This window comes from Ruditapes philippinarum, unplaced genomic scaffold (assembly GCF_026571515.1).
Source record: "Ruditapes philippinarum isolate M1 unplaced genomic scaffold, ASM2657151v2 ctg6396_1_1_1_1, whole genome shotgun sequence".
Lineage (NCBI taxonomy): Eukaryota > Metazoa > Mollusca > Bivalvia > Venerida > Veneridae > Ruditapes > Ruditapes philippinarum.
The window spans coordinates 21374-43469 of record NW_026859113.1 but is presented as its reverse complement, the minus strand read 5'-3'; the positions used below and the strand labels follow the sequence as shown (position 1 = coordinate 43469).

The window sequence follows — 22096 nt, the reverse complement described above, 5'->3', positions numbered from 1 at the left end:
TCTTTTTGCATGAGAGGACTGCAGAAATATGAAAAGAAAGCCAAATGTAACATTAAAAATAACTGTTTTTTTTTTAAATTTACAAAAATAAAAAATTTTTGGGGAAAAATTTTTTAAAAACTTCAATTGCCAGAGACCCCAATTTATAAAATTTTTTTGAACTACCCCCTTTTTTGCATTTAAAATTGAAGCAACGATTCAATAGAAGATTAATAAAAATGTAGCACATTTATTAGTTAAGATTCATTTTTGGAAATGAGTCTTCAAATGTTACAAGTGCACAAAATATATCACATTTAGAAAGCATTGATTATGCACAATCAGATTCACTAGATCTATAATATTTGACCAGCCCATATGAGCCGTGTCATGACAAAACCAACATAGTGCGTTTGCGACCAGCATGATTCAGATCAGCCTGCGCATCTGCGCAGTCTGATCAGGATCCATGCTGGTCGCAAACCCATTATGTTGGTTTTGTCATGACACGGCTTAATTTTTCTTTAGATTCTTGCAAAGTTCCGATGTGCTGTTGGATCTAGGTCTGTAATGGCGGCAATGGTAGAATCAGCTTCCTTCTCATTATCTGTTACAATTCATTTCAATGTATAGTCTGATTTTGTTGACCTGTCAATTATGAGTACATTATAGCGCTTATTTAAACATTCGATCCCACTTTGGTTTTGTCGTTTATTTTACGAGAATTAATATGATTATAACTATTACGTTTGGAAAACTCCCATTAGCTTTATAACATCCGCAATATCACAGGCGGTTAAGTGATTACCAAATGTATGAAAGGTCCGAGGTTTGATCCCTTCTATTGACATTTTTATACTTATTTTTAGACAAAAAAATTAATTTTTCATTTCTTTATTTTTAAGTATATTATAATGAAAATGGTCAAGTGCTTTCAAAATTATCTACACAGATACGAAACAACTGGGAAACACTGAATTGTTGCGTTTGTATTGTATTTTACGGCACTGAAATGAACATCTATTGAATCTTAAATCCGAATGAAATTTTTAATTTAATTAAATTCTTGAACAAGTTATATAAAAAAAGTATAGGGGGTAATTTACAAAAAGGGAAAACCCCTTTTTTAATAGAAAAGAACTATAAACTTTCAACGGATTTGGTTAAGATAAAACTTAATTAAATGATCACGAAAAATACCTGGATATACGCTGTTCTGATATTACAACACGTAGGACATTTTTAAAATTATATACCCGTGTTTACCTTATTGGGCACCTATAAACTGTTTGGAGAGAAGAAGGTGGATTTTAATCATAATCTTACTGTGTACATCTCCACCGGAATTTACATTCATTGCTTCTATGCAATTGACCGTATCGAATTGGACAGGTTTTTAATAAAATCAAATTACCCCCAAAAATTGGGAAATTTCCCACCAGTTTTTTTGGAAATCAAAATAGAAAAAATAATTCTAAAGAAAGCTCGAAACGGAAACATTGAAAGGTTGCATGCTCGGTACTATCAAGAGCAAACTACCGTCCACACCCCTAGCATGGGCTTAAGCAGAAGAACATAACATGAAATGGTAAAATTTTGAATTTAGAAACATCCGCAGATGTGTTCATACGGCAGTTACGGCGGTCAAATCAAGAGAGTACCACAAATGCTTTATACATCAGCAGGCAAGAACACTGGATGTTACAAGTGTTAATGCTCTTCTGGTTAGGGCAACGAATTGTATCCCCACCCTCCAAGCAGTATATAATCATCATCTACGTAGTTGATCCAGCTCTGTATTTTGGTAGTTCACTTAATTCTAGACCGGGAAAATCTCTTACATATCAGTTATGTGAATATCTTCTTGTATACTTACAGCACAGTTTGCCGCACCAGCTGCGGGACAAACTTTGACATTACACGTCAAGAATACATGATTCACCGAGTAAAATTTGAAAGCTTCTAGTGTTGCTACCGCAGATGAACCGCTGTCATTGAAGTCTGATACTAGTTGTTCGGATAAGGAACACCTGAATAAGACATTTTACATTAATCATTTATTCATCTTTTATCTATAGGGTTAAAGTCCTTAAACGTATTTGTCTTTTTTGCCTTTTAGAAGAATACTGGCCTCCGGAAAACGAACATTGGCCGCCGAACACGAACTTCAAAATATCTTAAAAATATCTATTCACTAAAAAGCTCCCTAAGTTGCATTCGTCTCAACCCGTGATTTTACAAATTTTAGGGACTTTGAAAAGGGGAAATTTTTTCCAAAAATTTGTCATGACCTTAAATGGGGTGATAAAAAGCGATGTAAATTTAAAAAAAAAAACCCTGAAATTTTAAAAAGAATGATTGCAGCACTTAAACATAGAACTGCAAAAAAATTAAATTTCCCGGTATGGGGGAATTTAGTGCCTAAAATTCCCTTTCAATTTTTTTTAACAACCCTTTTAAAAAAATATTTTTTTTTAAGGGAAACCATGACCCCTACCCCAAAAACAAAAAATAAACCAAATAAAAACCAAAGGGATTTTGTACCAAATTAAAGGAAAAAATCAGCGATAGATATAAGCAAAAGCCCAAATATGCAATTTGAGCAGCGCCACATTTGATATAAACTTCTGGAACTCGTTTCTACACTCAAAGTAATGACCATATAAGGCAAGTTCCCACCATATATGACAGACTAGTAATAACGTCGAAATAAAAACTAAACATTTTCTATACCGTTGACCTTCAAATCATGGAACTTATTGACCGTATACTCTAGAGACTACCCATGGCACCATCTAAATATAGAGGCTGTACATCAAGTGTAAAAATCCGTTTTTAGCACAGTGACCTTTACTTTTGATCAAAGTAATCCAAATAGCCTTCTAAACTTGAAGGGACTCGCTCCACTGAGGTTTTTGGCATGGGACTGGAAATATCTTCCAGTATTTGTAATTACCATTTGATGCAAGTTTAGGCCAATAATTGGTGTGAAAATTCAGATCATTTCCTCCTTCCATTTTCCCAGTATAATCATAATTATTTATTGTGCTAAATAAATTGAAAAGCGTTATTATGTTTGTAATAAACCGATCACATCTTTCAACTTAAATTATTATAAAAGTTAATGTCTTATTAGAGTCATTGGCAAACAATACAATCCATCACAAATTTAGTGGTTTCATGTAAGTGAACATTTAACTTAAAATAATGAAAGGGTCAATAAATGTTCATTTTTAATTTGTATGCGAATTAGGCTAATGGAACTTTAATTTTGTGCAGAACATAATCGGAAAAATTTAGAAAAATAAATCCTTCAATGCATGTAAATTCACTACGTTAAAGTGTAGTACAATGTCTGTCGGGTCTCATCGTGTTACCTACACGTTTGACTTACAATGTCCGTTGATGAATGTTGCCCTCGTGTAGTAAAATGCTTTTCACCACACGAGATGACGCCCGCCACCAATATATAAAAAAACTTTTTCTCAAACTTGCATAATAAAAAGTTCGGTTGGAGGAAGGAGGGGGGGGGTCGTATAACCAATGACCATATACACCACTTACCCTCCAGCAGAAATCAAAGAGAGGGCTGTACCAGTCGCATTTGTACCAGCATATGCACTACAGCTAACAATTTTCAGACTGTAAACACCTGTAATGTAAAAAAACGGTTTATCAATTAAATATAATTAAGGTCTTTAGATTTACATTTCAACACTGCAAATACATGTATATCAAGATTAGGATGTAATTTAACTACATTGAAGGACTAGATGTATATAGCAGTTGTATTTCAAAGTTCGCGCCATTTTTGTACCAGTGAAATAATCGTTTCTTGTATGTGTTACCAAGGATTACTAGTATAAGTATAAAGGTCAAGGTATTTTACCTCTGTAACTGCCCTGTTTGCTGCTATACATAGTTATACATGTAAACAGATCACACTCGGATTTACAAAGCATTTATATCTATTTTTTCACAAGTTATTTTGCGATATTCACAATTTGAATTAATTTCAAAGTATTTGTTTACTGAAATATAAACATCTACATGGCTTCTTGACCTTTGAAAGGTGTGTTATTCTGAACTTGTAACAACTCATTGGTAAGGATGCAAACTGCATACTGACAATTTGACATCCACAAAAAAATACAAGAGCTTGTTGAACCGGGTGATGTTTCCCGAATAGGTCTTGGACACAAAAGTATACCTCTTGTTACAGTTTCAGAGTTATGTCCGGACAAAGTTCAAAGTGCAATAATTCCAAACGTGGACAAGGCAGAGTTACTGTTCTTTGTACAGCAGTTCTACTCAATGAGACCGACCTACAAAGTGTCTTGTATATATCTATTATACTTTCAGAACTATGTCCTGGAAAATGTTCAAAGGGTAAAAATAAACAAAGTGCACTAACAAGTTGTTCATTAAATTTAGAAGTAAAGGTTATTCTATGAATTATATAATAGAATCAAAAATTTTATTGAGATATTTAATCTAATGGTAATAAGTGCGAATTTACGCAATGTTTGTATAACAAATTACGTTATTAAAACATGTTATTGTTACACCATCTTTACAGTCGCAAAAGTTGTATCGGTATCTTCAATGTTAATTTATTTGACATGTTTTTGTCAAGTGTAAACGTAAAGTATCGTTGAAAAGCGTCAAGGGAGACAACTGGAACAATTTCTTAAGGTTTCTTACAAGACTTGCAAGTAGGCTTGTTGTTAAGGCAAGTGTGTAAGTTATATTCAAGAATTTAAAGGTAAAATTTAAAAAATATACGGATTTAATTAAGTTTGCTCAATGCAGTTATTTTATAGTAGTGTGTATAATTATATATACATGTATATATATTATACAGGTATCAAAGACCATCTCAGAATAAAGACAATGTACATAAAGGCCACTTCCTACTGACCTTTTATTGAAAAAAAAAGCAATAAACTCTCGATCAATTTGTTCGTATTTCCCTTTGGTGGTTTTTGCCGACAGGTTTAATTATTTCTTTAATTACTTACTTGGATAAGATATTGTCCAGGTGACGGGGTCGCCAACAGTTACAGAGGATGGAGTTAGAGTTGACGTCACAGAATATGTCGGTTGAGTAGAAGGGGTTGCATCAATGGACAGACTGAAATTAAGGTGAAAACTATACAAGTTGATGCATAGGCATTCATGACGAGACAAATATATAACTTGATGTAGTGTTTTTTGGGCTTTAAAGGTTAAAGAGGTTTTTTCTGTTTTCATGTATGAAGGGAAAAAAGTAATGGGAAAATGAAACCCGACGGGGTTTTAAACACTTTGCAAAAATCCTTGCCTATGTTATACTTAATCTATCGGGGTGATTAAAACCCTACCCAAAATTTTAAAAAATTGTTTATAACCCCGAGATTTATCGGTTACAATTATTTTTTAAAACCCCAAACATAAAGAGATTCTACCCGGGGTTTTTTTCCCTGGGGGTAAACACCTCTCCTGTTATTCTTACAGGGTGGACAATTCCAAGTCATGTAGATAATTACTATTATGGTGTTTCTGTAATTGAAACCTACTCGTGTTGTGTAATTTTAAGAATTACTCTTCCAAGGAAACGAGTAACTATTTTATATAAAGAAAATTTGTAAAGTTCCAAGGGGTTACATAAAAATTTTATTAATCCCATTACTTTTTTTACTTTCAAACATATATTATTAACAGTGAAAATAAAAAAAAGATCATAAGAATTTAAATATTTACGGCAAAACGTATGATGATCTAGATTTTTTTAATCAAGATTTCAATTTTCAGATGATGTCTGTTGCTATTTACCAGTAATTACTGGGGCATTTACGATGTTGATACTAAACAAATTATAACTTGTTTTGTCATTAACATACTAATGAGGATGTATGATGGACTTGTCAAAACCTTCCAGAATTAATTAAAGAGGCAATTCAAATTCTTGAAGTTTTTTGAAAGCACAACGTATCTGTGATTCGAGTGTCCAAATCATTCCATGGTACTACAGATTTAGCATCAGATGTCAAACCTGGTGTGGCATAGAATAATCTAAATAGTTTGACAAATTATTTTGTTCTAGATAGTAAGGAAAGACTTCAGATGACAAAGCAATATCTATATATCAACATTTTTTTGTTATGTTGATAATGAAACTTGCCCTATTTCTTATATATTTAAATACTCTGCCAATGATTATTTCTACTTCTACAAATATTTGTACTGCCCGTCGGCGGAATTTGTTTTACTGATATTCAAAGTTGAATGAATAACCCTGGATTATGAATGTAAAAAGAGGGGAATTAACACAACACATCTGACAGCATGTCATTTTCATGAATTAAAAACTTGGATGTTCTTGTAATTGTCTTGACAAGTATTATATTGCAACATATTCTGAAACTGAAAACTTGTATTAATTCAATTGAAGACTCGACTGAAGGCTTGAAGTGGACTTAACGAGTTAATTAATAACATTCTTACCTGGCTGTAAATGTAACATTCTTACCTGGCTCTTACCTGGCTGTAAATGTAACATTCTTACCTGGCTGTAAATGTAACATTCTTACCTGGCTGTAAATGCATTTGTGATGGTATGGTTGACACCAGTTGCAGCAATCTCGTTACATGTTATTTTAAACGCATTCACAGTTGTACCGCCATGTAGAGCGTTTGTCTCCATGTCTGCGTAGGAGCCATATGTGACCAGTATTTCCGAATCCTACGAAAGGAAACCTTCAGATTTTCAAATTTACCATTTTATTTTCCTTTGATAATTAATATAATCACTTATTATATGGAACGCAATCTACATTTACCAAGATATTTTTAAAAGCTTTTTAACTTGTCCAGTTTTCTATTTGAAAGACCCTGATGGAATCAACAAACGAGACCTGAACCCGACCTGATTGGACCTGACGTAACGACATTATGGACTTGTAACCAAAGTTACGATAATCGAATTTCAATTGTAGAACATTGTGTAAAAAATCTGCAAATTGATTCTAAATTATTTATGATGCCGATTTTGCTTTCATATATGAGCTTGCCATACAACCAAATGCGCACTTTCTTAGGCAACTCTTGTCCGAGTATACAGTATATTGGTAAGACCAAGCAGTTCACAGATCAGAGACTTCTTATGTGCCGCATCTCGACAAAACTGGCTTTGCGACCAGCATGGATCATCGAACTATGACCAAATTCCAACTTGACCTGCCCATTCCTTTGACATATCCATATGTCAAATTTGAGTTGAATATGTAACACTGTTGAGTAGATAATGAACAGAAACTGTAAATTTCATATTATTTTCAAAGTGAAATGCCAAAAATCATTGAACCATGACCAAATTCGAACTTGGCCTGGGCATTCCAAAAACATATCCATATGTCAAGTTTTAGTTGAATGTGTTGTACCGGTGGGGAGATAATAAACAGAAACTGAAAATTTCATATTATTTTCAAAGTAAAAGGGGCATAACTCTGCCAAAAACCATCGAGTCATGACCAAATTCGAACTTGACCTGTATTTTCTCATGACATATCCATATATCAAGTTTGAGTTGAATGTGTTGTACCGTTGGGGAGATAATGAACGGAAACTGAAAATTTCATATTATTTTAAAGTAAAAGTGGCATTACTCTGCCAAAAATCATCGAACCATGACCAAATTCAAACTTGACCTGTATTTTCTCATGACATATCCATATGTCAAATTTGAGTTGAATGTGTTCAACCGTTACTAAGATAATGAACGGAAACTGATGATGACGGAATGACAGAATGACGGAAGGACGGAATAGGGTAACACTATATGCCTCGGCCATTACATGGCGGGGCATAAAAACGACAGATTAAGGAATAAAAATGACAACGATTCCGAGGCATAATGCGCCTTTAACGTGGATAACCCCAGAAAAATAGTGTACATAATAAATTTACCTTTTTGCAATTTGTTATTGTTAGCGTGGTATTATCACTATCAAGGGTTGAGGTACACGTTGTTGCACCTTGCTTGGCAAAAAAATTTGTTCCAGCAGTGAACCCAGTAACTGTTACGGTATTGTCTGGGTCACAGGAGTAAGCTGAAAAAATGTCAAATATAAAGATTTATGTTTCATGACAATTGTAATCTCACATTGCATGTGAAAATTGGCTGTGTTCAAGGCAAGAATTATAATACAGTTCTATTAGGATTTAAACCCGGAATCTTTGGTTAAGAATGTTCAGGTTTATGTCACCCTTTCGGCCCTTAAAAATTTTTTATTCCAAATTTTTTCTTTTACATAATTTCTTCCCCATGTAAACACAGGTTTAAAAAGTAACCGTTTTTGTTAAAAATTGCCGCGCCCAAAGACAAACCAAAAATAAATGCGGTTTTTCTTTCGAGTTTCGAAACCAGCATGGTTTCAAGAACTAGCCTGCGCATTCCGCGGCGTCCTGATCGGATTCAATGCCCTTTTGCTATCATTTTCTCTAATTGTAATACCGGGTTTGTAAGCCGAACGGCATGGATCCTGAATTCAGAAACTGCGCGGAGGCGCAAAGGATGGTCTTGGATCCCATGCTGATCGAAACCATTATTGTTGGTTTTGTCAATGACGCGGTCAAATGTGCATTATTGAGCAGGTAGCACTTAAAAGCAAATTCTTGTCCAAACTGTATAAAGATTCTGGCATTCCATTTCTACAGTAAATGTCGTATGGGGCTGGAAAATCGTGCAAAAAAAAATAATTATAACCGTGGTAATTTGTGGGTCTTTTTAAGAAAGAAAATACAAATTTTATCAAATATGAATGGGTCTGGGTGTGAAAATATTTGAATATCTACCTGTCAATTTCATTCAGAGTAGTATCGCACGACATTAATGTTTGATAGCTTTGTAATAAGCTGATTAGGTCTGTAAGATGATACAGTAAGGAGTGGTTAAGTTTTAAATTTGGATCAATCGTAACTTTTATCTTCCATAAGGACATTTATATGGAAACTAGAAATGTGTTCATAGGACACGGGTGCCCCCACCGCGCCACTGTTCCGTCAATCTTATGACTGTAGGTCAAATATTTTTTGAAAGCTAAAAATCTTTTACTAAGTAAAGGGCAAGAACTCTACAAATACTGAATAAATCCACAAGCAAACCCCAAGGTGAATAAGTACACATGCATGCAGACCAACATTTTTGTAAACTTTCATGACTGTCAAATTCTTTGAGTTACATGCGACACAAGTTGAAAATTGCAAAATTTTACTAAGTCAAGGGCAATAACTCTAAAAATACTAAATAAATGCAGACGAAAATACGCAGGTGCACAACTACACATGCTGATCAACATTCCTGTAAAGGTTCAGGACACTAGGTCAAATACTTTTCGAGTTACGTGCGACACAAAAGAAAAGGGACGGACGGAAGGGGGTAAATCTAAATGCCCGCCACTAAAGTGGGGGCACAAAAATCGAGATGATCCGATTAACTGTCAGATGATGTCATAGCACAATTTTTTTACTTGTTATTTCTACGTCCTATATTATATTGTGTTTCAAGACGAGATTCCGAAGGTTGTGTCTTCCTTTTTATATTTACATAATTATATAAAGTGATAATCCATTTATGTTGCTTTATTTTACTCTATTGATTTCGTAAAGTCAATATTCAAGAATTACGTACGGATATCTAAAATCCTATTGAATTTAAAGTATTAAAATTCCGTTGAATACAATTAAAAATGAGAAATTAGATATCTCCACATCGTGTCTACATGCATACAAGATGATAGTACGTCATTTCCATAAAAATATACTGCAAAAATTGTATGATAAAAAAGCTACATTAGGGCTCCAATCACAGACCTCTAATTTAAATGCAAATGACATTGCAGATGTGATGGACAACTTAAGCTTAAAAATATATTCTGGAGTTTTCATATACACATTGAAAAGTTCTTTTCAGAGTCGTTTTTGAGAGTTCATAAGAAAAAGAAGGGGTTATATTGTCTGTCAGCAATACTTAATCTAACTTTGTACATTTATTTCAATGATAGTTACGAATTTCTAACTTACGTAAAATTGGATGGTTTCTTTTGAAAAAGGCAAATATACTAATTGGGGAAGGAAAATTATGAAATGAGAGTCCTTATAATTAATCCCAGTTTAAATTAAATCTTTGAACTTACAATGTTGCTAATAAATGCCCATACGACAAAAGCCCCTTTACTATCAGCATTACAAATACAACATTATTATATTATTGATTCCAAAAGTCGCCAAATTGCAAAAGTACGTAGTGACATATGTACCACTGTTTCATAGTCAAACATCCGTATTTGAATTAAAAATGATTTTCACCAATAAACTCTTGAATTACGCAAAAATAGAACATGCACATCTAAACAGGCGAAATGTTTGCTTGCTTCCCGAATCTCTTATATCGTCATTTAATTTGGATTTTTTTAAAGAACTAGAAATGTGACCATAGGACACGGGTGCCCCCACACTGACAAAATGTTTTGTCAATCTTTTGACTTAAGGTCAAATATTTTTAGGGCTACATGTGCCACAAGTTGAAAACTTAAAATCTTTTACTAAGTCAACCATTAATTCCTTAACTGAAAGATCTTGAAATCAGATAGTTTATGTATTGCTTTGTCTGACGTGCGTAATGTTACCAACTTGGCAAAAAAACTTAAGTAAGAAAAGTAATACCGCATCTCCATTTTTAATGCTGAGTAACTGAACATTTTCACACCGTGTTACCGGCGCAAGTGATGATACGTTGCTGAAGTATGGTGGCTGATTTAGTACGCTTTTGTGCGTCTAGTTGGCGCTCGTCGTCCTGTCGATAACGATGCACGCCAAACGGCGCGTTGTTGTGCGGCGTGTTGTCGGAATGTCACATTGTCGCTCGGTTCAAATCGAAGGATTGGCTTATAAGCCAAGCGACAAGGCTTATTCGCGATGACGCGCTGCACGACAACGCGCCGTTTGGCGTGCTTCGCTTGAGACAGGACGACAGTGCGACAACGCGCCGTTTGGCGTTTTGGCCTGTAAGCGACGACAGGACGACAAGACAAAAGTCAGAAAACGCGTGGTTTGGCACTTTGTCGTGTTGTCGCTAGCGCCAACTAGACGCACAAAGGTGTACCAAATCAGCCACAATAATGAAGTGATTGGGTTTTTTTTTTAATTTACTGATTACAACAGGTCGTTTTCTAAACTTTGTTGTTTGTTGAACAAACATTACACAAATAAGAAAATATCACTGGGGATACCATCAGGAGGTCTTTATGGGTTATATTCCCCATTTCATAAAACGGTATGAACGTGTTAAACGTGTTAAAGGGATACTCAAGCAAGTTACAATTACAAATATTGTGGGAATTGTATGATTGAAACGAACCTAAATCATTCATTTGAGATGTTCTTTAACGTTTCAAGAGTACACTGTAACGACATTTATAAATCTTAACGCTCCAACCGAACCCACGTAGGTCAAGTTAGGAAACCTCCATTTTATTCTTTTTAATGAGAAAAGTTTTGTTCCTGTGACTGCCTAGTGTATTCATTTTGAGGACATTTACAGATGAATGAATAAAAAATTCAAAACGAAGAAATGAAATTTTTGCAGCAACCAAAAATCTGTGAAAATGGTTGTTTTTGCTCATAAGCACATTATTTATGGATTTAACTCAATACAGGATTGGAGCAGTACCTTTAGACGCTTGCAGAAATCATGATCACAACATAGACAAATATCGTTTTTTTTGCCGATTTTCACATTTTTCATTCATTATCATACATAAATCGGTGAGAAAAGATGAATTAGACCTATTAAAGTTCATTCCGTTGGGTAAAAAGGCAAGATTTTAGCATTTTATGATTCAGGCGCCTTGCCCGGTATATACCGGAATACGGTATTTAGTGTGGTGCTCCAATCCTTTTTTTAGTCTCACTCATTATTATTATAAATTATTATAATTCTTATAATTACCGGAACAACTAAACGTGTGTCTATTGATAAACTCATGAAAGAAGTTGGGTTGGAATCCTTGGAAAAAAGGCGTTACAAACATAAATTGATTCTTTTCTTTAAAATGAAAAATAGTCTTACCCCTCAATACCTCTCTGACCTTGTCCCTTCGTCTGTTGGTAGTGAGCATCGGTACCCACTCCGGAACTCAAACGACACACAGAATATTCACACAAATACAGATTATTACTATAAATCATTCTTGCCTTCTGTTATCAGAGATTTTAATTCTCTTCAACCTCAAACGCAAACTGCCTCAACCTTAGCTTCTTTTAAGCGCCTTCTTAATAATGATTTGCCAAGTGTGCCTGCTTATTTTCTTTCTGGTGATCGCAAACTTCAAATTTTTCACACAAGATTACGCACTCACTGCAGTTCGCTTTCTGCCGATCTATTTGAAAAGAATAGTATCGAATCTCCATTCTGCGAATGTGGTGCGAGAGAAAATGCTTATCACTATTTCTTGGAATGCCCTAAATATACTAACCTTCGACCAGAATTAATAACGGCTATTTCCCAATTTTGTAATCCTTCTTTAAATGTCCTTCTTACTGGAAACACTTCTTTATCTTACGAGTCTAATGTATCTATCTTTACAGCTGTGTAACACCGCACTTTGGGGTCAAACGCACTTTGGGGTCCGACCCCAAAGTGCGTTAAACTTCGCACCGCACTTTGGGGTCCAACGCACTTTGGGGTCAAAATCGAGAAATTGACCCCAAAGTGCGTTAATATGCTACATATCAACGCACTTTGGGTTCCAGATGTCTAAAGGTGTCATCTGAGTTCTGCTTAAATACTGAGTACTGACTTATTTTCGATCTGCGACATTGAAATATTTGAGGTGAAGTTCAAGATGGCGGTCAAATTTGATGATGCTTAAGTGATAAAAGTTTCATTAATTTTACCACTTGAAATATCTAAAAATTGTGTTCATATAACAAAATTACGGTGGCATATTCGGCCGGGCATTCCTGCCTTATGGCCCGGAACAGCGCAAACATCAAAGCACGATTCTGTTTTAACCCGCACTCCCTCGGCAGCAATGGATACCAATGACTGGTGTATTACAAAAGTGCACAATAAAAGATCTAAAAATGTCTTTATATTCCACTGATTTAGAAAAAATGCTTAAAAAAATGCTTAAAGCTTTGAAGGATTTTTATGAAAATTGAGTCAATTCTTTAGCACATCCAGATAATGTGCAGAACGTACATGCCAGGTGTGCCGGCTCAAGGTCGGGAGTCACACCTACAGGTCAAAGGATTAAGACTTGGGTTTCATGTCCGCTCCTTATCTCCAAAACCCAATAAAGGATTTTCAGGCACCTTGTGTAAAATGTTAACCACATACAGATGGCAAAGTGTTTAAAAATGGTGTTTTACAAATGGCGTAATTATCCAAACCTCTACTTTGCAAATGGCGTCATGTAAATCATGTACGAAAAAAAAAATGTACAAAAAACCAAAATCAAATATGTATGCAAAACTAAAAAGAGATATGTATGCAAAATTAAAAAAGTATGTTTTCACAATTAAAAAAAATATGTACGACAAAAAAAAATATATGTATGAAAAACAAAAGAAATGTTTAAAAAAAATGCAAATGTCACTTTTATGCCACCGTTCAAAATACTCTAGTACAGAAATTGTGTATTCCTCAAATTAAAAGATGTTGCGAAAAATGTCCCGTTCTGTCAGTCATTTACTTGATAACTTTTGGTGCCTTATTGAGCCCCATTTTAAATATGTTGGGAATGAAATATTATACTCTATTGCAATGTTCTGGTGAAACATCAAGTTTTTCGATCGGACTATAAATAGTGATTTTTACAAATAAATAATTAAGCTTATCAACAAACTTAATTGTTTTTGTAAGCTCCGTTACAACCGTTCGCAAGAGGCTTTTTTTAATGGGAAATCTTACATACTTCTTTAGAAAGATCAAACATGAGTTTTATAAAGTTAAAATAATGGTATCAGAGAAATGTAAGATGCTTGTTATCTGAATAAAGTAGCAATAAATGTGAAATTATTTGTCATAAAAGTAGTCAAAACACTGTAGTATTTGACTTTTATGTAAAATACAAATTCACTATAACTGTACTCATCACTGCCAAAAAGCAACAGATGAAAAAGATGGTTCAGGTAATTGGCCAATGTGTATTTTTTTGGATTATATAGAAAAACATCAAATAAAAAGCTTTTAAGAAAAACAAATAAAAGCAAAATAGGCCTTTAAAACGTTATTTTTAACCCTGGGGGGTCGATAACCCACATACCCCTCTATACCCCCAGTAAGAATTTTACATTATTCTGAAGCTCCGCTCTTAATGTGCGACTACTTAAATAGTTGATATTTTTAGTACTGCCTGTACGGACTACTACTTAGAGCCGCATCTACACCTAGTCAATTTTCTTATATGTCACATTTAGCTTAATAAATGGCTCTTTCAACATATTATCAGGCACATTGTTTACTGAAATGTCTTACTACGATTGCCCAGAATTTATACCTTTGTCTATGCTAAGACTATCATATTTCTATAAAATGTGTAAATAAAAAACGGGAAAATAATCCATTTAGCTAAACACAATGGAGTTAATGAACGGTGTACATTCTTTTAAAACAAATGGACAATTTGAGAAAAAAATACTTTAAGCTAAATAATTGAAACAGATTCTTTATTAGGTGATTTATTTGGTGAAAGTTCTTCACTTACTAATCAAGACCATTTAAATCCCTATTGATTCTACTATAATCCAGGGCACATGTTTTGCGTCTATTTAATACTTGATTTTTGTTTACCATTCGCTTTGACTACAATATATTATTTAAAACATAATGAACATTAATTTTCTATGACCCCAAAGTGCGGTCGTTTGCCTGATGTTAAAAAATGCATATGTACCTGTTTAACGCACTTTGGAGTCGAAATTGGACCCCAAAGTGCGTAACGCACTCTGGGGTCGGACCCCAAAGTGCGTTTGACCCCAAAGTGCGGTGTTACACAGCTGTTCAAAAATACATCCGAGAAACGAAGCGCTTTTAGCGCGTACCCCAAGCCTTACTTACACTTGTTACATCTAAACATACATAGTTAATATATTATGCATCTTTGTTTACTCCTACTGCTTTATTATTGTTCATCCACCTCTTCTTTTCTTTCTCAATGTTTTTATCAATATTAGCGGGTAGTTTTGTTTTTTTTTGTTTGTTTTTTTTGTTTTTTTTTTCGTAATTGCATAATTGTACTTTATAACTATCAATTAAGATTCTTATTACATTCTTTTGTCTCCGCTAATAAACAGTTGTCTTTTCGATTGCACATTCCTAGGTGAAAATTAAACGGCGACTTCTAACTAAATTAATCTCTGTCATATAATAATTTATTTTTTCACCTCCATTTTGTTTCATTTTTCTTTTGCTTTTTTTTTTCTCATGACCATTTATTTAGTGTTTATTAATTGCAAAATACATATTTTTTGAAAATGTCTTTGATATATTTTCAACTAAATGAATTTTGTGCGTGATAATGCCATGAACTGTATATATGTAAATTGTTTAAACTGGGACAGGACACTCATAAGCTTTCATAGCTTTCTACCCAATCCCAAATGTATTGTGTAAATATTGTTCATCATAATGTAAATATATCGAATAAAATATGTTTAAACCAAATAGCCATTTATTTAGCTAAATGTGACACATAAGAAACTTGACTAGGTGTAGATGCGGCTTTAAGTAGTAGTCCGTACAGGCAGTTCTTAAATATCAACTAATGAAGTAGTCGCACATTTAGAGGGGAGCTTCAGAATAATGTAAAATTCTCAATGGGGTATAGAGGGGATTGTGGGGTATCGATCCTCCGAGGGTTAAAAATAACGTTTTAAAGGCCTAATTTGCTTTTAATTGTTTTTCTTAAAAGTTTTTTTTTTATTTTGATGTTCTTATATATTTTCCAAAAAATACACATTGGCCAATTACCTGAACCATATTTTTCATCTGTTGCTTTTTGGCAATGATTTGTACAGTTATAGTGAATTAGTATTTTATATGGAAATCAAATACTACATTGTTTTGACTACTTTTATGACAAATAATTTCACATTCATAGCTACTTTATTCAGGTAACAAGCATCTTACATTTCTCTGATACCATTATTTTAACATTTTAAAATTCATGTTTGCTCTTTCTAAAGAAGTATGTAAGATTTCTGGCGAACGGTTGTTACGGAGCTTACAAAAACCCTTAAGTATGTTGATAAGTTTAATAATGTATTTGTAAAAATCACTATATATTTATAGTCCGATCGAAAAACTTGATGTTTCACCAGAACATTGCAATAAAGTATATTTATAGTTCTTCGGAAAAAAATATTAACTGCATTTTATTTCATTCCCAACATATTTAAAATGGGGCTCAATATGGCACCAAAAGTAAATGACTGACAGAACGGGATATTTTTCGCAGCATCTTTTAATTTTAGGAATACACAATTTCTGTACTAGAGTATTTTGAACTGTGGCATAAAAGTGACGTTTGCCTTTTTTATACTTTTTTTTCCGTACATTTTTTTTGTTTTGTTTTTTGTTTGTCGTACTTTTTTTTTAGTTTTGAATACATATTTTTTTTTTAGTTTTGCATACATATTTTATTATAGTTTTGCATACAAGTAACACATTTTATTGTTTTTTGTTCATTTGTATTTTTGTTTTTTCGTACATATTTGCATATGATGATATGTTAAGTGGAGGTTTGGATAATTACGCCATTTGTAAAACACCATTTGCAAACACTTCGCCATCTGTAAATTACAGTACCCCATTTGCAAATGCCATTTGCAAATACCAACATTTTCATTTTTGGAGTTTTAAAAAAATAACACTTTCTAGTGTTTAAATATAGTCCGCGGTAACCCAAAGAAAGGTTCTGCATATGGTCTCGATGTGGTTAACATTTGACACAAGGTGCATGAAAATCCTTCATTGGGTTTAGGAGATAAGGAGCGGACATGAAACTCAAGTCTTAATCCTTTGACCTGTAGGTGTGACCCCGACATTGAGCCGGCACACCTGGCATATAAGTTCTGCACATTATCTGGATGTGCTAAAGAATTGACCCAAGTTTCATAATAATCCTTGAAACTTTAAGCATTTTTTCTAAATCAGTGGAATATAAGGACCTATTTAGATCTTTTATTGTGCATTATTGTAATACACCAGTCATTTGTAACCACATTCCTTGCCCCCGGGGGTGTGTGGGTTAAAAAAAGAACCGTGTTTTGACGTTTGCGCTGTTCCGGGGCATAAGGTAGGAATGTTATTATCTGAGTATCCCCCACAGGGCGAAGATTTTACCAGTGGTCGGCTTGGTTTAAAGTAAATGCCCTCCTCCCCGTTATTCTCAGGGGGTGGGGTTGAGTGGTGCATATTCATAGAATATTCTAACACGACCCGCATTTTTCCCTATTGAACAAAGAAGAACAGAAAGTGTGTGTTATTATGCAACAGATGCACAGGTTAACGTTCTATATTTAGACATGTGACGTAATCATTAAACACGTGACGTAACCACTAAAAATCCGACGCGCTGAAAATAAGTACGGAAACAAATCAGGCGCAATTTTGCTTAACTATCAAGTACGGCAACATTTATTTGTTGATGTCGTGTTAGAATCGAAATAATATATCCAAATCAGTGATTTTATCGCTTGATAACATCACTGCTTGTCGTTCGGATGCGCATCATTATATCACTCGGGCTACGCCCTCGTGATATAATTCCTCGCATCCGAACTCCAAACAGTGATGTTATTGAGCGATAAAATCACTGTTTGGGATATATTATTTCTTAAATAACTGATCACCAATTAACAGCCCTTTCCAAATAGACACTAATATAATAGTATATAATAATAAAAAAATAATTATATAAGATACATATAATTTAAAAAAATATGCCGAAAAGGGTCGGCCGAAACCAGACTTGCGCGGCCGAAAACGACTGGGCCGATTCCAAAAATGGAAATTATTTAGATATTTCAAGTGGTAAAATTAATGAAACTTTTATCACTCAAGCATCATCAAAGTATTAACCGCCATCTTGAACTCCACCTCAAATATTTCAATGTCGCAGATCGAAAATAAGTCAGAACTCAGTATTTAAGCAGAGCTCAGATGACACCTTTAGACCTCTGGAACCCAAAGTGCGTTGATATGTAGCATATTAACGCACTTTGGGGTCAATTTCTCGATTTTGACCCCAAAGTGCGTTAGACCCCAAAGTGCGGTGTTACACAGCACAAATAACACGGATTTGTTTGTGAACTGATCAGGGGAAGTAACCGCTGCGGGGAGTTTGCGGACGCGTGTTTTTATTCGGTTGCGTTAAGTTTTTATTTGTTTGGGTCGTCAGACCAAACAAATAATGGTGCATTATGCTGTTAATTGCAAATACCTAAAGTAGTCCACTTTTTTGAAGCTGTTACTTCCCTTTATATGTACACTAACACCGAAAAATTCAGGGGAGATCAATGCGTAAAGATTGTCAAATGACAGGCGCATTAATTTTTAAGCAAAGTAGTTCCCGAATGGTCGAAGATTTCGAATATTGTTTCATTCTTTATAGATATGCATGCTTTCAGTAAGCTTCATGATTTTTTACATCTGTGTTAAACAACAGGTTTAGCATCGAAATAATAAGAGTTACAAACCCTAATTTAGAATAATACGGTTTTCTTCAAGCCGTTAACATAATTATAACTTCACCGTGGCCGAGGGGTTTGCACGCTCGCTTATGAATCGAGAGGTCTGAAGTTCGAATCCCGGTTGAGGCAACTCATTTTTTTATGCCACCCGGGCATATAGTAATTGAACCGTTCGTCCGGCCGTCTGTCCGTCCGTCCGTCTGTCCGTACGAGGTTAACCTAGAACGGCAAGTTGGATTTTTCTTAAGTTCTACCTGTGCCAATAGCTTCTTAGTTTACACACTTACTAATCAATACAAAGTATATGATCTGGTCAAGTTACATAACTATGGTTTCCATATTTACCAAGTTATTGCCCTTTTCAGCACTTAGAAAATGAATAATGGTTAACCTAAAACGGCAAGTTTGAAATATCTTAAGTTCTATCTATACTAATGGCTTCATAATTTCCACACTTACTTATCCATACAAAGTACATGATATTGCTAAGTTATATAACTGTGTTATCCATATTCCTCAGTTATTTCCCTTTTTCCACTTTGAAAATAGGGCATTGTCTGGTTAACCTATTCCGGCAAGTTGGATTTATCTTAAATTTCTCTTAGTTGCTTAATTTATTTAATGATATCTTGCATATTTGGTAGGTGGATACCTTTAATGGTCCTCTATTTTTTTGTGGAGTAAGTGGTCTCTAGGGTCAAGGTCAAGGTCACTTGTTAAGAAAATAAATTTAAACATTTTTGCTCATACAGCCTTTAATTTTTTGGTTGATGTCTTTCATGTTTAATACAAACATGCCAAAGGAGGTCCTCCTTCTTTGGGTATAGTAAGGGGTCATTTGGGTCAAGGTCAATGTCACTAATGTTAAAAATAGATTTTTACATTTTTACAGGTGTATTAACCTATATACAGATGTCATTTATAATTGATAGGAACATAAAATTTGATGGAGTAAGTGGTCAGTTTGGTCAAGGTCACCAGTGCTTAAAATATATTTTTACACTTTTGCTCATACAGCCTTTATTTATTGACAGATATATTTCATATTTGGTAGGAAGATAACTTGCATGGTATTCATCCTTTTGATTGGGGTAGAGATCAGTGGGTCAAGGTCACTTGTGCTAAAAATAGATTTTTACACTTTTGTCCATACAGGCTTTATTTATTGACAGATGTATTTCATATTTGGTAGGAAGATAACTTGCACGGTATTCTTCCTTTTGATTGAGTTAGGGATCAGTGTGTCAAGGTCACCAGTGCTAAAAATAGATTTTTACACTTTTGCCCATACAGCCTTTATTTATTGACAGATATATTTCATATTTGGTAGGAAGATAACTTGCATGTTATTCTTACTTTGGATAGAGTTAGGGGTCAGTTGGGTCAAGGTCACAAGTGCTTAAAAATAGATTTTTACACTTTTGCCCATACAGCCTTTATTTATTGACAGATTTATTTCATATTTGGTTGGAAGATAACTTGCATGGTATTCTTCCTTTGGATGGAGTTAGGGGTCAGTTTGATCAAGGTCATCAATGCTCAAAATAGATTTTAACATTTTTGCTCATACAGCCTTTATTTATTGACAGGTGTATTTCATATTTGGTAGGAAGATAACTTGCATGATATTCTATAGGTGTAAGTGGGTCAAGGTCAAGGGTGCCAAGTATAGATTTCTTACATTTATATATATTTGATAAAGTTGAATATTTATCACTTCACAAGTCATAGCAATGACTTGGCAGCATATATATTTCAAAATTACAAAATGCCATGACTCTGTCAAGCTATATAACTTGTGTTTACAATTTTTTGGCAATGTTATTGTCCATAACTGAGTGAATGAGTAAACATTTTTTGAAATACTGCTACTGACAAGAATCGGAGCCGGGCATTTGTGTTTAACGTACACGTTCTTGTTTTTTTAATGGTTTAAGTCAAATAAACATTGAACTGACTATCATTGTTGCAATTAGTCTTATAGCCAATTTACTAAAGTTAAAACACTGGAAAGCATTGGTGGCACTATACCAAAACAAATTGATTTATTATCTCACAACCTTCACCTTTCTGACAAATTGAGACCCAAACAAATTCAGCGCCTCCTGTGCTTTGATTACCTTATGTATTGAGTCGGTGAAATTCGACAATTTCCATCACTGATGTACATTGTCGAGCTCACCCGTGCAATATCGTGAACACTGGTCACTCATTCTGTGTTGTACTTGTTCAGTTGTTTTGTTTGTTGTATATGTTCCTTTGTGAGAAAGATATTCATTGGTTCTTTGAAATATTCTTAACTCCTGCACACTGTTTGCTTTTCCTGTCCCGCTTACTCTTAACTGGTCAGACGTTCTTAAGTTGAATATTATTTAAAAGATCTACGTATACTACATTGTTGTTTACTTGTTACAATTTACATTGAATAACAGACGCTGTTGTAAGAAATCGTATGATTAAGATTTATTAATTGTATTACTTATTCCGCGTCGATTGTGTATATACTGTTATTTCATTGTATTTTGTTTTTTGTGTATATTGTATTTATATGATGTATAATTATTTTCTTATCTTTTTAGACATTTTTTATTTGGATTAATCAAAATATCGAACCTACGCCCAGAGTTTATTTCTGTTCCACCAGAAATACTGAACTCTGCGACAATATAAAGAGTCTAAAATCTATGTAATATCTTTTTATTTGTATAACATTTTGTTGGTTATATAGAGTCTAAAAATCTAGATTATATCACTGTAATGGTATAACATTTTATTGGTAATAAAAAGAGTCTTAATCTAGGTTATATCACTTTATTTGTGCACCATTATTTTTGTTGGTAATATAAAGAGTCTTAATCTAAGTCAAATCATTTTATTTGTACAGCTTTTTTGTAAGTCATAAGAGCCTAAATCTAGGATTAATCACAATATTTGTACACTTGGCAACGATTTAGTTACAAGGATGTCTAAATATTTTACTGAAATCGTAGTTCCTTTAGAACTGATTAAGTTACGGTAGCAGGGCCTCAAATTAAGGTGACTTAGTCACGACAACTGGGCCTGACAATTAAATGATTAAATAACGGTAGCTTGGCCTCACAATTAGGTTTTTTACTCACGATATCTCGGCTTCACATTTCAGTGATTTAACTACGGTATCTGGGCCTCGCAATAAGGTGATTTAGGCACGACAGCTGGGCCTGACAATTCGGTGATTTAATCACGGCATCTGGGCCTCAAAATTCGTTGAGTAGTCATGGTAGCTGGGCTTCATGTACATATATGTGTACATGTATGTGTTAACAATTTGGATAGCCTTTCCCGCCTTTCAAAACCCATTCTCACGAAAATAGCATGCAAAATTGCAAGCACATTGGAA

General features: G+C 34.2%; 1 protein-coding gene across 1 annotated transcript; it reads right to left on the bottom strand.

The window, feature by feature from the left end:
• Window positions 1-497: 497 nt before the first annotated feature.
• LOC132755274 (uncharacterized) lies at window positions 498-12207 on the bottom strand. The gene is made up of 7 exons (XM_060746115.1): window positions 12099-12207; window positions 7927-8069; window positions 6552-6703; window positions 5001-5113; window positions 3544-3631; window positions 1856-2009; window positions 498-627 (listed from the first exon to the last, which is right to left on the bottom strand). The coding sequence occupies exons 1-7, from the start codon at window positions 12205-12207 to the stop codon at window positions 583-585; spliced, it is 804 nt and encodes a 267-aa protein (XP_060602098.1). The 3' UTR covers window positions 498-582.
• Window positions 12208-22096: the final 9889 nt, after the last annotated feature.

What these genes read in the sequence shown, in the direction of transcription:
- LOC132755274 (XM_060746115.1), bottom strand. Translation starts at nt 12,207, where the DNA reads ATGATTTATAGTAATAATCTGTATTTGTGTGAATATTCTGTGTGTCGT. An exon ending in CAATAACAAATTGCAAAAAG is followed by an intron (nt 6,704 to 7,926) that starts GTAAATTTATTA and finishes TTCCTTTCGTAG; the next exon opens with GATTCGGAAATACTGGTCAC. An exon ending in ACAAATGCATTTACAGCCAG is followed by an intron (nt 5,114 to 6,551) that starts GTAAGAATGTTA and finishes CCTTAATTTCAG; the next exon opens with TCTGTCCATTGATGCAACCC.